The sequence below is a fragment of the Phacochoerus africanus genome, chromosome 1 (genome assembly GCF_016906955.1).
Source record: "Phacochoerus africanus isolate WHEZ1 chromosome 1, ROS_Pafr_v1, whole genome shotgun sequence".
Taxonomy (NCBI): domain Eukaryota; kingdom Metazoa; phylum Chordata; class Mammalia; order Artiodactyla; family Suidae; genus Phacochoerus; species Phacochoerus africanus.
Window position 1 is genome coordinate 218,076,707 of NC_062544.1, and position 16,127 is coordinate 218,092,833.

At 43.2% G+C, this 16,127-nt stretch overlaps 2 protein-coding genes across 4 annotated transcripts in view; one reads left to right on the forward strand and one right to left on the reverse strand.

Annotated features, from left to right (window-relative positions):
- SLC49A4 (solute carrier family 49 member 4) overlaps positions 1-6,221 on the reverse strand; it is a 92,048-nt gene extending 85,827 nt beyond the window's left edge. Inside the window, exon 1 of the mRNA XM_047790783.1 lies at positions 5,462-6,221. Coding sequence (XP_047646739.1) covers positions 5,462-5,801 — 340 coding nt within the window. The 5' untranslated portion in view covers positions 5,802-6,221. The remainder of the gene's footprint in view (positions 1-5,461) is intronic.
- Positions 6,222-6,237: 16 nt separating this feature from the next.
- HSPBAP1 (HSPB1 associated protein 1) overlaps positions 6,238-16,127 on the forward strand; it is a 66,201-nt gene continuing 56,311 nt past the window's right edge. For 2 of the 3 annotated variants that reach the window (XM_047790760.1, XM_047790768.1), the window contains exon 1: positions 6,238-7,420. In XM_047790760.1, the coding sequence (XP_047646716.1) occupies positions 7,348-7,420 (73 nt within the window). In that variant the 5' untranslated portion in view covers positions 6,238-7,347. Of the gene's footprint in view, positions 7,499-16,127 lie in introns of all 3 variants that reach the window. The other variant, XM_047790775.1, reaches the window with a different exon arrangement.

Genomic DNA, 16,127 nt, shown 5'->3' on the forward strand with positions numbered 1-16,127 from the left:
CCCTTGTCAGTTGCATCATTTGAAACTGTTTTCTCCCATTCTGTAAGTTGTCTTTTTGTTTTCTTTTGGGTTTCTTTTGCTGTGCAAAAGCTTTTCAGTTTGATGAGGCCCCATGGGTTTATTTTTGCTCTAATTTCTATTGCTTTGGGAGACTGACCTGAGAAAATATTCATGAGGCTGATGTCAGAGAGTGTTTTGCCTATGTTTTCTTCTAGGAGTTTGATGGTGTCCTGTCGTATATTTAAGTCTTTCAGCCATTTGGAGTTTCTTTTTGTGCATGGTGTGAGGGTGTGTTCTAGTTTCATTGCTTTGCATGCAGCTGTCCAGATTTCCCAGCAATGCTTGCTGAATAGACTTTCTTTTTCCCATTTGATGTTCTTGCCTCCCTTGCCGAAGATTAATTGACCACAGGTGTCAGGGTTTATTTCCGGGTTCTCTATTCTGTTCCATTGGTCTGTCTGTTTTGATACCAGTACCACACTGTTTTGATGACTGTGGCTTTGTAGTATTTCTTGAAGTCTGGGAGAGTTATGCCTCCTGCTTGGTTTTTGTTTCTCAGGATTGCTTTGGCGATTCTGGGTCTTTTGTGGTTCCATATAAATGTTTGGATTGTTTGTTCTAGTTCTGTGAAAAATGTCATGGGTCATTTGATAGGGATTGCATTGAATCTGTAGATTGCTTTGGGTAGTATGGCCATTTTTACAATACTGATTTTCCCAATCCAGGAACATGGAATATCTTTCCATTTCTTTACATCTTCTTTGATTTCTTTGATTAAAGTTTTATAGTTCTCGGCATATAGGTCCTTTACCTCCTTGGTCAGGTATATTCCCAGGTATTTGATTTTGTGAGGTGCAATTTTAAAAGGTATCATATTTTTGTATTCCTTTTCTAACATTTCATTGCTGGTATACAGAAATGCAACTGACTTCTGAATGTTAATCTTATATCCTGCTACTTTGCTGAATTTATTAATCAGTTCAAGGAGTTTTGGGGTTGAGTCCCTAGGGTTTTCTATGTATAGTATCATGTCATCTGCATACAGTGACAGTTTGATCTCTTCTCTTCCTATATGGATGCCTTTTATTTCTTTTGTTTGTCTAATTGCTGTGGCTAGGACTTCCAAAACTATGCTGAATAGCAGTGGTGAGAGTTCAGTCCCCTGACTTCTTATTTCACAATCATGACCTTTAAGTCATCCACTCTCTTGGTTATACTTCTGACCTTATCTTTACCATAATTGCATTCATGACATATTTCCAATGTTAATAAGCATCCCATTCTTCAACCATGACCCCTCTCCTTCCCATTCATTCCTTCTAGGACTCTAAATTCTTCATCCAATTGGGAACAGCAATTTTAGTGCCTACTACTTTTTCTCATCCACTTCATGGGTTTCCTTTTCTCCTTCACCTGGTTTAGACTCCATGGCCCATTGTTTTATCCCTCTCTATATAATCCTCTACTTTGGGCCTACACTTTCTTAGTCCTACCCATCTGGCAATCCACAACTCTGGTATATGATATCTCCCTCTGCCATCTCTGCCCAGTCTGTGCTTGCCCGGTACAACTGACTGGAAGAAAACACACAACCACACTAATGGGTCTCACTTGAAAGTAATGCCCAGTCACTTCGAGCAGACCCTTAGGATTGCCCAACAATCCCACTATAATTTCCTAGTCCATGTGTTCTCTGCTCTCCTAGGAAATAGTGTCATAACTCATCCCTTCTCTTCAAATGTCCAAAAATGGTCCCCTTATTCTCACTGTCATGTGATAATTTTGCTTCCTATTTTCTGCGAACTATAAACAAAGATAAATCCCACAAGCGCCTACCACTCACCATCTGCGTCTGTATCCATATGCTCTATTTTCTGTTACTCCTGAAGAATTAGCTGTCAACACTTGTACCTGCTCTGGAGGGCTGCACCCATCTTGCTTACTCAAACACATGGCCACCGCAGTTCCTCCCCCTTACTCCAGCATTATCAATGTCCCCGTCTACTGAACCCATTAGGATACTGCATTCCAGAGATAGGCTTTAATATCTCTTATCTCTAAAAATACCTTCTCAGTAGCCACATTCCCCTTGGCTACTGCCCCGTTTCTCTGCTGCCCTTTACAGTATAAGTGCTTGATATAAAGGTGTACCCTCCTGAGCTCACCCCCACCACTTCAGGGATATTCTTTTAAAGGACACCAAAGATCTCCCTGTTGCTAAATCTAAGGTTCTGTTCTCAGGCCCCACTAGCTGGTCTTATCTTCCCAAGCTGTCAATGCTGCAATGCCCCTGGGCTCAGTTTTCTGAAGCTACATCTCTCTCCACAGGTGATCTCACTCAGCTCCAAGACTCTAAATACCATTACAGGTTGACAAATCCCAAATGTATTGCTTAGGCAATAAACCGACAGTTGAGCCTGCCCTCTGTTTAACAGGCATTTCAAATTCCTGATGTGCATGCCATCTACCCCCAAAATGCTCCTTCTGCAGTCTTCTACATCTCAGCAAACTTCAGCTTGATTCTCCCGATTATTAATGCTAAAAAGTTGAGAAACATCTTAGAATCCTCCCATTACCTTACACTCCACCTCTGCCGATCCATCAATAGATATCGGTGAGTCTACTTTCAACATATGTCTGGAATCCAACCACTTCTCAAATCCTCCACTATCCTCACTCCAGTTGGAAGTCACCATTGGGCCCATCTGAGTCGATCCACTAGCCTCCCAACTGGTCTCCTTGCTCTAACTCTTGTTCTCAAGACAACGGCAGAGTCATCATTTTACTCTTCTGCTTAAACCTTCCCGAGGAGTGAGCGCTCCTCACTCGTTTATGGCTACAGTCCCAACAGTGGCCCATGAGGGCCCTGGCATGAATTGAGCCTCCCACCAGTGCTCTGCTCTCATCTCCTACTGTGGTTTCCCTTATGGCTCAATTCAGCCACATATGCCTCAGTGCTTTCTCAGATATGCCAAACAAGTTTAGGACCTACGTCCATGTCCAAAGCAGTCTTGTCCACAACTGCCAAGTCAGGTTTCCTTTTTCCCTCAGGTCTCTGCTCACACACACATTATCCGCAAAGCTTTCCCTGACAATCTAGAGAGAGTATCACCCAGTCACATGTCCTTTCTCCCTTCCCCTGCTTCATTTTCCTCCAAAACGTTTATCATCATCTGACACTCTAAATATTTAATTGTATTGTTGTCTGGTGCCTGGACCTCCTCATCGGAATGGAAGCTCCATGAGGGCTCTCTCCCTAGAGCTTAGCACACATTCAGGTGCTAAATCCTTTTAAACTTTGTTTACTTGGCTTCTAGGGCACACTGACTTTTGACTCGCCTATTATTTGACGCACTAGGTGGTCCATTTTTATTTCCGTGCTGGAAAATGATAAGGAGGGAGAGGGTACAAAACTGACCTCAGGAAGATAACTAGTCTTCTACTAAGCTAGGTGGAACTCATGGCAGCACGAAGACCAGATAACTACCTTCACTCTGGGGAGAAAGTAGTCCCCTAGAGATGTCAGGAACTTACTTCTGTGTATGAAGATAGGACACCTGCAGCAGGACAGCCAGCTTTCATGAAAGTGTCTTGGCTTTCTCCTACTGAAAAGGAAACCACTTTCTAATCAAGAGGATTTAAAAAACATTTTCTTTGTTGCTCCAACCAACAGAAAATATAAAACCGAATTCACCATATAGTCATAGAAACTCTGAAAGAACGCATAAACTAACTTATTTTGTAAAGAGAATTCTTAGCCTCTAATTTACCTGGCTATAGATAGTAGATGTAATTACAGTAAAATGGTCAAAATTAACATTTTTCTACCATAAAAACAAAATTGGGTATATTTAGGGAATGATGCTGCAAGGTGCTCCTGATTGAAAGTTAATAAAAACAAACAAGAGCACAGCATTTCCTCTAAAGTTAGCCAACCCTGGAAGGAATGATGGAGGAACTGTCACAGATTGAAGGAGATTAATGAGAAATATCAACTAAATGCAATTTGGGACCCTAGACTGAATCTTGGAACAAGAAAAAAAAAAGGACATTAGTGCAAAAACTAGTGAAATCCAAATAAAGCCTAAATTTAGTTTAAAAACCAACAAACAAATCCAAACAAAGAAAACCTCCATTTGGTACAAGAAACCCTTTCTCAGCAAATAGCACATATCTGCCTAAGTCCTTGCTCTACCTGGAAGTTCCACAGTAATCAAGACATACCTCCCAGGGCTGGACACTTTCATTCTTAGAAGGTTCTTCCTTGTATCGCTTTCAGTTACAGCACTTCATAACTTCATTCAGTTTAGTTATTCCTTCTAGAACTACTCACATTAAGTGTAACTGCTCATTTATTTGATCTTCACATATTTTATATTCTGCCTTAAGTTACTCTTTGAAGACTGACACACCCAATCCCTTTTATCTGACACATTGTGATTATTACATCCTTTAAATTCTTGTCATACAACTTTTTGTGAAAAAGTACTCCAGTTTGCCAATGGCCATCTTAAAATTAATGTTAAGAATGGAACACTAGAGTTGAGGCACTTCAAGCTTTCTCTTCTTGTTTTGTTTATTTATCATTTATTTTATTTTGTTGGCTACTCCTGTGGCACATGGAAGTTCCCAGGATCAAACCTCACCACAGCAGCAACCGGAGCTGCTTCAGTGACACCACCAGATCCTTAACCCACTGTGCCACAAGGAACTCCTTTCTCTTCTTGTTTTAGACATCACACTTCTACGCCTAGAACTGTCCCCCGTTTTTAGCAGCTATATCACCTTGTTCATGAATCATTTACTCATACCTGTGTGGTATAATTCAGTGCCATATCATTCATTTAATTCAACCCTATGACCTTTTTTTCCACTCATGGAATTACATTGGCAAGCAGTAAAGTGAGATGTCTGTCCAGAGTGTTCTCTATGAAAAAAGTTTTCATTCATCTGCAAGCTTAGCCATACACATTTTAAAGCTGCTGTGCACCATCTTCCAGAAACCAAAGCGTCAGATCTGAGTTTCCCAACAGCTCTTCCTGGGCTGGAGTCATCTACTATGCAAAGCCAACTCATTACTTCCTTGTATCTGGGCATCAGTCTATTTTCCGACCTTTCGCCCTCAACATCCTCAAATTCCTCTGAAGACAAAGCAGTGGTCATTTTTGTCAGATGTAAAAACCACACACAGCACGTGCACGGGATGCTGTGATGTTCAAATATGAAAAAAAATTGAACATTTAGAGATCTCTTAATCCCTGCTGTTGCATAATGGGCCTTGATAAAAACAGAACCTAAAAAGAAGCCCTCCCATATTTGTCGCTTTGGGGACAGAGGGTTCTTAGTCAGGAATGGGATGCTAGCAACACCGGATCACCTCACACAACCCCGACGAAGAAGCCAAGGGAGGCGGCTCCCCCAGGAGTGACAGCGCTGGCCGGCACTTCTAGAACCCCCTCACCTCTCTTGTCCAGAAGCCACATGAATGCGAAGCAAGGCAGGAAGCCGATGGGCCCCCACAGCACTAGCAGCGCGATGTCCCAGCTGGAGAAACCATAGGCCTGCCGCGCCGAGTTCTGGATGGGGCCCCAGGTGTTCCAGACCAGGCCCTGAGCGAACCCCAGCAGCGAAAAGAGCAGCAGCACCAGCCAGCGCCGCCCGTACACTCGCCCGGGACTCGGGGCGGCCCCGGGCAGCGCCTCCGCCGCCTCCCGGCTTCTCCAAGCAGCTCCCGGCGCAGGCCCGAGCCCGGGCCCTAGAAGCGGTTGCCGCTCCTCCTCACTACTCCAGCTCGAGCCCATTACAACGCGCGGCCCGCGGGGCCCCTGCCCGGCGCGGTCCCGGTGGCCGCCGACCAGCCCCGCGCGGATACTACGGGAGGAGGCGGAGGCCGAGGTTGCTTTGGTCGCTCTCGGCCTCCTGGCCGTGTCGGTGCGCCTGCGCTGAGCAAGCCGGTCCCGGGCGGGGAGGCGGGGCAGCTGTGACTTGCTGGGAGAAGGCTGGGGTGCGCTGCCCGGGCCGCCTCCGCGCCGGGTAGTGGAGAGGAAATCTAGCCGAGGGAGCTAGTGGAGCCGGCGTCTCTGAGCAGGCACCGGGAAGAATTGGAAAGGCAGGAGGAGCGCGGCAGAGTCAGGGGAAAAAGAACCCCCCCCGCCCCGCGCCCCCGGAGACGCTGTAATTGAGGTTGGGCGAGGAAGCCGAGATTGCGGGAGGAAGTGTCCAAGTTTACGTCATGTGCCTAATAAGCAACTCAGGGACCTCCGGTCACTTAGGCTAATGTTTGCTTCTAAATTGGATTTATCCCAATTTTTGTTGGGCTTATAGCTTCAAAAATTAGAGGGGGAGATAGGATAAGATTGAGGCATAGTAGGGACCCAGAGGATTGCCGCAATGAAAATCATTTTTTTTTATGCACAAAAAAATACTGCCTAGTTTGATCAAATATTTTTTTGTGCTTTACATACCCAATGAGGACATTATAAACTAGTAAATTTCGTTCATATATATGATACAGATCTCTTTCTACTCTTTTGCCTGGCATTAGTAGGCGAGCAATAAAGATATGGCGATTAAAGCGGGAAAATTTCTGCCCGCAAACGCCCTAGGTGAAGAATAAACGAAAAGAGTGGAGGTTGTTGATCTCCTGTTCTAGAGTCTGGTTGTTTATTTTGATACCTAAATACAAAAGCCTGACAGCTGTGGGGTTAGTGTCTTTGAAAACCTGAAGTCAAGCGATTTGGGTTGTTTGGGTTGGTCATGAGTCACGGAGAACGCAATTAAATACAATTGCCGGAGGTTCGCATTCCCCGGCAGCCACGAAAACCAGGTGGAGTCGTGTTATTGCCAGAAGGGCAAGAGAGGCGGGAAGAGAAGGGAAAAAGAAGCTGAGCAATCCTGGTATCCAAGTCAGAGCGACTGCAGAGTAAGCAAGCGCAGAACCACACTCCACTGCCCCGAGCCCCAGGAAGAAAGCACACCATCCCCTAAAACTCCAATACTGTTGGGAGGAGGAAAGTCTCAAGGCGAAAAGGAAGACCTTGACTGGAAAACGAGGAGAAACGCAGCCTTGGGAAGACTACACTGAAAGAAGACTGCGGTCTGAGGGAGGTAAAAAGCACCACAAAGGAGACCATGTGCTTGCGTTTGTAGCACCTGAGAATCAAAACAAACCTGCGTGGCTCCGCCCAGTGCCCGTCACGTGACTTTCACGCGATTGCAGCTCCCGGAAGAGCCCGGTAGCAACCCCGGCAACTGCTTCCTGTGCTGCGGCTTCAGAGCCCTGATTTTGGCCTTTCTGGGACCCCGGTCCGCCTTCAGTTCACTTTTGGGTTCGGGAGGAGCCCGGTAATGCTGGCCATGGCAGCAGGTTCCGGAGCGATCACTGATGCGAGCCCTGTATCTGGAGCTGGAGAGGAGGAAGGTGGGTGCTAGACAGAAGTCAGACCATGAGTACGACTCTGTGCCAAGTGACTCTTGGCACTTCTCCTGTGGCCCTGCGGTAAGCTATGAGAAAAACTGTTTCAAACGTGGCATGCAGATTTTTGATCATCATACAGGTCCAATATCGCTTCATCCTAACCGTGCTGTTTCGCCTGTGAGGGTGTTGTGGATGTTACAGTGGATTAATGTTAAATTTGTGAAGTCGGAGCCCACCCTTGAGATAAATGGAAATATCTGGGACTTTTGTGAAGAGAATTATAGTAGAATATTGCTTTAGAGAATAGATGAGAATTGAGGGCCAGCGAGCCTAAGGATCCCTGTTAGCATTTTTTGAATGATTGCTCCCTGCCTGGCATGATTCTGGGTACTGCCACCGGATCCAGACACCTTTGACTGTATATAACACTGCGTTTTCCCGGTTGAGCAAAGGGGCCTAGAAAGGAAAAAGAATGAGGAACAGGTGGTAACGCGTGAATACTGCACACTGTATTGCACTCAATACTGCACACAGTGAGAGCTGTCCCCAGGAGAGATGCCAGTGAGGAAAACATAAATGCTTCCAGGAGAGAACAGTTGGAGGTGGGCCTTTATGATTGGATGAGATAGTGACAAACTTGGGTGGGAAAGGGGGAGTCGTGGGAAGACAGGGAGCAGAAAAGCACAGGATGGATGTGGTTGGAGATCCAGTAGTCATGTTTGCCTAGAGGGGAGATGACCCTTCCAAGCAGAAGCAGCAAATTACTACCTGGCCACAGTCTCCTGCTTTTAGAACTCCTTTGCTTATGTACCCCAAAGAGGCAATTTCTGAACTTCATCCCTTCCTCCAATTCATTGATCCATTTTCTGTCCATCTGTACCCCTTTATACAGTTTATTCTGATTTCTCCCTCAAAAATACAGTATTCTCTTGTCCCTCCTTGCCTTTTACTCTCGGGCACAATCCATACTCTAGATGAACCCAACTTTTCACTCTCTGCACCTGCACCTGTATGGCTGAACTCTGTTGGAAAAAGTCCTGGGCAAATTGGTGACATTAGAAAAATGAAAATGGTCAAACTCTTGAGTACTTACTTAGCAGGGCCTGCAATCCTTTGGATCCTCTGTTTCTGTAGTAAGCTTACATTCTTTCTCCAAGGACAATTCCCCAAACTCTGTATATCTTCTCTTCATCTCTTCCTCACTTTCAGCTGATGACTTTGCAGGTCAGGTCAACTCTGCATCTAGTCTGTCTCCTTTTTTCCCTCCTTTTATACGACACCTTTGATCAAATCATCCACATTTTTTTTTCACCTAAACCACGACTGTATCTTCAGGCCCCATGTCTCCATTTCCCCTCTTGTGCCTCTCCAATCCATTCTCCAGTTAGTGGCAAAAAGGGACACTCTCTTACTTAAAATTCTTCAGTGAAATCCATTGCAGTAAGAACTTAGATTAGGGAATTCCCTGGTGGTGCAGTGGGTTAAGGATCGGGCACTGTCATTGCAGTGGCTTGGGTCACTGCTATGGTGCAGGTCCAGTCCCTGGCCTTGGAACTTCCACATGCTGTGGGCGAGTTCAAAAAATAAAGAAAGAGGAGTTCCCGTTGTGGCTAGTGGTTAACGAATCCGACTAGGAACCATGAGGTTGCAGGTTCGATCCCTGGCCTTGCTCAGTGGGTTAAGGATCCGGCGTTGCTGGGAACTGTGGTGTAGGTTGCAGACGGGGCTCGGATCCCGCGTTACTATGGCTCTGGTGTAGGCCGGCGGCTACAGCTCTGATTTGACCCCTAGCCTGGGAACCTCCATATGCTGCAAGTGTGGCCCTATGAAGCAAAAAGGAAGGAAGGAAGGACAGAAGAATTTAGATTAGAATTCAAACTCCTAACCATGGCTACAAAAATCCTTGGTCTGGACTCTGCTCATGTCTCAAGGATCATCTTCTGTCCCTCTTCACCTGTTCTGCCCTTACCTGCCCTACTTTCATATAGCTGGCTTCTTAGTCTTCAGGTTTTAAAGAATGTCATCACCCAAGACCTCACCAGCTTAACCTATCTAAAACAGTCGTTGCGGGTTTTCTCCTCACCTCTGACCCTAGATGTTCTATAATACAGCCTTCTGCTTTCTTCATTTCACATATCATAATCTGTAATTACTAGTTTATTATTGTTCCTTCCCTTAGACTTTAAGTACCTTGAGAGTAGGATGTGTTTCTGTTTTATTCAACATTTGTCTAAGCAGCAAATACAATAGCAGGCCCATCGTGGGCATTTAATACATATTTGTTGAGTGAATGAATAAAGAAACCCAGTGCCAAGCCCAGAGGCAGGAGGAGGCAGCATGGCATGATCCAGGAACTGAAAGAAGCTGGTATGAGGAATATAAGAGCTGGGGATCCTGAGGGGCAGCTTCTACCAAGTTAAGGAGTCTGGACATTATGGCTTTGCAGAGCCTTGGAAGAACTTTAGGTAGAGGAGTTAACACAATAAGATCTGGTTTGAGGAAGATCACTGTGGCTGAGGGCTGGAGGATAGATTGGAGGGAAAAAAACCCGAAGCACAGTGTCCTTAATTCCCCTTAGCCTCAGCTTCTTCCTCTGTAAAATGCCTGTCGGTTGTGAAAATTACAATTACTTGTAGATCGTCTAGCATAGTTCTGTCAGGATTGACATAGTCAAGAATGGTAACCGTTTCTATTGTTAATAAAAAGTACTGGCATTGGTAACGGTTGAAACTGAGAGAAAAGAAATTGGAGTTATTTCTGAAAATTTCCAGCCTGAGAAACTATATGTAAATTAGGAACCTGAGGAAAAGGAGGGAGCACTGTTGAGTTTTAATGGGAATGTGTCATGTTTGAGTTTAGAAGGATGATGCAAGAGAAGCTGTCAAGTATGTAACTAGGGAAAAGGATGTTTTTATTCTTTATTTGAATACCATAAATTCACCTGTTTGCTTTTTTTTTTTTTTTAATGGCCACACTTGCGGCATTTAGATGTTCCTGAGCCAGGGATTGAATCTGAGCTGCATCTGTGGCAATGCTGTGTCTTTCAACCCACTGCACCTGGCCAGGGATTGAACTCACACGTCCATAGCAACCTGAGTCACTGCATTCAGATTCTTAACCCACTTTGCTACAGCAGAAACTCTAAATTCCCTTTTCTTTTAAGAAGTATACAATCGGTGGATTTTAGTATGTTCACAAAGTGTGCAGCCATCACTCTTAATTACAGAACATTTTCATCACACCAGAAAGAAACCTGGTTTCCATTATCAGTCACTCCCCATTTACTCTCTATTCATCTCCTGGAAATCACCAATCTACTGTGTCTATGGGTTTGCCTATTCTGGACATTTCCCATAAATGGAACTATACAATACGTGGCCTTTTGTGTCTGGCTTCTTTAGCATAATATTTTCAAGATTCATCCATGTTCTCACATGTGTCAGTCCTGCATTACTCTCTGTGGCTGAATAATATTCAGTTGTGTGGATTTGCCACATTTTGTGTGTCCATTCATCAGTAGGCATTGGGTTGTGTCCACTTTGGGGCTGTTATGAATAATACTGCTATGAACATTTGTTTACAAGTTTATTAAAATATGTTCTCAGTTTCTCTTGGCCATATATCTAAGATTGGAATTGTTGGGCTACATAGGCTACATGGTAATTCCATATTTAGCTTTTTGAGGTAACTGGTGATTCTTAATCTTGAAGACCTAAGTTGATGAAAGTATGGATTTGCTCCCCTGGAAAAATATAGCATGTGTACACATTTTTTTGTAAGTGGCTTCAAATTTTACCCCCTTCGGGCTTTTTTTTTTTTTTTTTAGGGTCACACCCGCCTGGAAATCCCCAGGCTAGGGGTTGAATGGGAGCTGCAAATGCCAGCCTACACCACAGCCACAGCACGGTGTGATCTGAGCCATGTCTGTGACCTATGCCACAGCTCATGGCAACACTGGAACCTTAACCTACTGAGCAGGTACACGGATTGAACCAGTGTCCTCATGGATATTAGTCACGTTTGTTACCACTGAGCCATGACAGGAACTCTCATATTTTTGTATTAAAGGATTTTCTGAATGCTAACTTTGGATCTTCCAACCTTATTTCGTTACTACTATTATTATCATTATTATTTTGGCTGTGCCCACGGCATATGAAAATTCCAGGACCAGTGATCATACTGGAGTCACAGCCGTGACAATGCCAAGTCCTTAAACTTCTGTGTCACCAGGAATTCCTCAACCCTGTTTTAAACTGTGATCCTCCCTAGAAAAACCACTTTGAGGTGACTGCTCATTATCATTACAAAGTAAGTTAAATGGGGCAAAATCCTACCGGAAGAGAAGACTTTGCTTTAACTTAGATAAGGCTTATGTGAAGAAAGGGTAAGAAAAAATATACGCATTAAATAAAGGCCTGTGAAAGGTTCACTATTTTAGTATAGTAATGAATATTAAAGTCATAGAAGAGTTAATTTTTCAGCAAACTTATTGCTACTCCATTATCAAAAAACATTTGCGTGTACACTATATACAGGAGACTTTTTTGTACAGTGGGATTGAAGACAGTCCTTGCCCCAAAATAGCCTATAAATATAATTCAGGGGAAGAGGACAGGCAAAAAGACTTGTAGTATGATACATATTCACACGGCAGGAGGCAGTCAGATGGGATGCCTCATTAAGTGCTTTGGGCTTGAGAGGAGAAAGAATGAATACAAATTGGACTAGTCTGGACTTAGAGTGATTTGAAGGGTTGGCATACAGTCTGCTCTCCGCACACAGCCGCAGGTCCTTTGGGACCACTCCAAGGGACTCAAGCATCCAAGGATTTTGGTATCCTTCGGGGACCTGGAACCAATCTCCCTGGATCCGGAGGGACAGCTGTAGTTTGCATGTGGAAATGAATGGAAGAAATAATTTCTGGTGAGGAGAGGTCTGGAGTGGAAGTAAGTGGAGAAAAATCCTAGGCAGGCACTTAGGGGGCAGAGGGTGGGAAAGACAGGAGACTGACAGGCTTTACTGAAAGGGGGAAGATTGTGTCCTTGGAGACCAAGGAGGAGCAGGGGGAACCAGCAATGTTGATGGGAAGAAGAGGGAAATCGTGGGTTTCGGTTTTCTCGGAAAAGCAGAGCAAGGCATCATGCAGCATGAGGAAGTGAAGAGAGGTTTTGAGGATTTCAGAGTAAAGGTGCTTTGTCAAGTTGCTGTAGGAGTGAGGGCAGTTTGGAGTCAATTAGTGATAAACTGTGATTGGGAGCAGGAGCGGGAACCGCATGGAATTGTGAAACTGATCTCTGTTTTGAGATTGTGAGTCTGCTCAATAGTTCATTATCCAAAAATGGTGAGGAAAAAGGTTAATTTTAATATAGTTCTTTCATTTTTAAAGTTTTTTTGAGGTATGATTGATTTACAATATTGTGATAATTTCTGCGGTACAGCAAAGTAATTCAGTTATACGTGTTCACACAGCCATTCTCTTTCAGATTCTTTTCCCACATAGATTATTCCAGAATATTGGGTAGGGTTCTTTGTGCAATACAGCAGGTCCCCACTGGCCAGTCATTCTGTGTACCACAGTGTGCACATGCCAATCCCAAACCTCCAGTCCATCTCTACCCTCATCAGTGCCTTTTGGTAACCATAAGTTTGTTTTCAAAGTCTATTAAGTCTGGAGTTCCTGTCATGGCTCAGTGGCTGAGGAATCCAACTGGGAACCATGAGGTTGCAGGTTCGGTCCCTGGCCTTGCTCACTGGGTCGAGGATCCGGCGTTGCTGTGAGCTGTGGTGCGGTCCACAGATGCGGCTCGGATCCCGCATTGCTGCGGCTCTGGCGTTGCTATGGTGTAGGGGGGCGGCTACAGCTCCAATTGGACCCCTGGCCTGGGAACCTCCATATGCCATGGGTGTGGCCCTAGAAAAGGCAAAAAGACGAAAAAAAAGTCTGTTAAGTCTATTTCTGTTCTGCAGATAAGTCCATTTGTATTTTATTTTTAGATTCCAAATGTAAGTAATACCGTATGATGTTTGTCTGAATTTCACTGACTAAGTATGATAATTGCTAGGTCCAACCATGTTGCTGCAAATGGCATTATTTCATTCTTTTTTATGGCTGAGTAATATTCCAGTGTATATATGTACTACATCTTCTTTATCCATTCCTCTGTGGATGGACATTTAGGCTGCTTCCATGTCTTGGCTATTGTGAATAATGCTGCAGTAAACATTGGGGGTGCATTATCTTTTTGAATTTTGGGTTGCTCTGGATAAGTGCCGGAGATTTGGGGATTGCTGGATCATATGATCGTTCTTAGTTTTTTAAGGATCCTCCATACTGGTCTCCATAATAGTTGTACCAATGTACATTCCCACCAACAATATAAGAGGCTTCCCTTTTCCTCACACCCTCTCCAGCATTTATTGTTTGTTGATTTTTTCATGATGGTCATTCTGGCTGGTGTTAAGGTGGTACCTCCTAGTAGTTTTGATTTGCACATGTCTAATAATTAGTGATGTTGAGAATCTTTTCATGTGTTTTTTGGCTGTCCGTATGTCTTCTTCGGAGAAATGTCCATTTAGATCTCCTGCCCATTTTTTGATTGGGTTGTTTTGTCTTTTTGCTATTGAGCTGTATGAGGTGTTTGTATATTTTGGAGATTAATCCCTTGTCAGTCGTTTCCAGAGATTTTGCCCCATTCTATGTGTTTTTTCATTTTGTTTATGGTTTTTTTTTTTTTTGCTATGCAAAACCCTTTGTTTAATTAGGTTCCATTTGTTTATTTTTGTATTTATTTTCACTAAAAGGTGGAGAAGATATTGCTGTGGCTTATGTCATAGAGTGTTCTGCCTATGTTTTCCTCTAAGAGTTTTATAGATCTGGTCTTATATTTAGGTCTTTAATCCATTTTGAGTTTATTTTTGTGTATGTTATTAGAGAGTGTTTACGTGTAGCTGTCAAGTTTTCCCAACACCGCTTATTGAAGAGACCTTTTCTCTTTAATAAAGTTTTATACATTGCTGAAAAATGAGGTGTGAATTCCAAAAACATCTATTTGGTCTTAGTTTATGCCAAGCACTGTGCTAAACTCTAGGGATATCAAAATGACAAGTTTGCCTTCAAGGATGTGATTTCTTTTTAATTGAAGTACGACTGACATACAGCATACAACGAACATATTAGTTTCAGATATACTATGAAGTGACTTGATACTTGCATGCATTTTGAAATGATCACCACTCTAAGTCTAGTAACCATCTGCCCTCACACAAAGCTATTGAGATATTCAACTGTATATTCCTTGTGCTGTATATTATATCCTTGTGGCTTATTTTATAACTAGAGGTTTGTACCTCTTAATCTCCCCTTCACCTTTTTTGCCCACCCCACCTCCCTCCCCTCTGACAACCACCTGTTTGTGCTCTCTGCCTATGAGTCTGTTTTTGTTTTTTTGTTTTTTTTGATTCCACATATTAATGAGATCACATGTTATTTATCTTTTTCTGTCTGACTTAGCATAATACTAGATCCATCCATGTTGTTGCAAATGGCAACATTCCTTTTTTTCAATGGTTGGGTGGTAGTCCATTGTATATATATGTACCATAAAGATGTGATTTTTTGTTTGAGGTAATAGCTTAAAAATTACTTAAAACAAATGTGAGTAAGCAGGGCACAGAGGATTTGGGGGACAGTGAACATACTTCATATGATATTATAGTGGTGGATATATGTCATTATACTTTTGTTCAAATCCGTAGACTATACAATACCAAGAGTGAACCCTAAGATAAACTGTGGACTCTGGGTGATTATGGATGCCAGTCTAGGTTCATTCTAAAAAATGTACAGTTCTGGTGAGTAATGTTGATAATGAGGAAGCCATGCATGTGTGAGGGGAGGGAGGTATATGGGAACTTTCTGTACCTTCCTCTTAATTTTGTTGCAAACCTAAAACTACTCTTATAAGCTAAACTTAAACAGACAAACAAATATGAAACTACTTACCAAAAATCAACTTAAATCTAAATGTGAGGTGTTACTTCCCAGGTCATACTTTGGTTGAAGCATTTCAGTGAAATTAAAAGTTGAAGTAATTTTTTTTTTTTTGTCTTTTTAGGGCTGCACCCGTGGCATATGGAGGTTCCCAGGTTAGGGGTCGAATCGAAGCTGCAGCTGCAGCCCTACACTACAGCCACAGCAAGGCGGGATCCAAGTAGTGACTGCAACTTACACCAAAGCTCACGGCAACGTCGGATCCTTAACCTACTGAGCGAGGCCAGGGATCAAATCTGTGTCCTCATGGATACTAGTCAGATTTGTTTCCTCTGAGCTACGATGGGAACTCCAAAAGTAGTAGTACTTTCAACCTGATTCTGTCTTTCAGATTAAGACTGTATTTCTTCCCATTGGGCTCTCATAGTTTTAAATTTTTCTCTGATTTTTTTTTTTTTATTGAAGGATAATTGATTTACAATGTTATGTTTCAGGTGTAAAGCATGATTCGTCTTTCTACAGATTATACTCCATTAAAAGTTATTACAAGACAATGGCAGTAATTCTCTGTGCTATACAACATTTTCTTGTTGCTTATTTATTTTATACATAATCCTGTACCCCTAATCTCATAGTTTTAGTTTTAGCCAGATTTGTGCCTTGATGAAGAGAAGAGTGCATCCTTTGTAATTGTTCTTCCAGTTCTGCCCAAGGAAA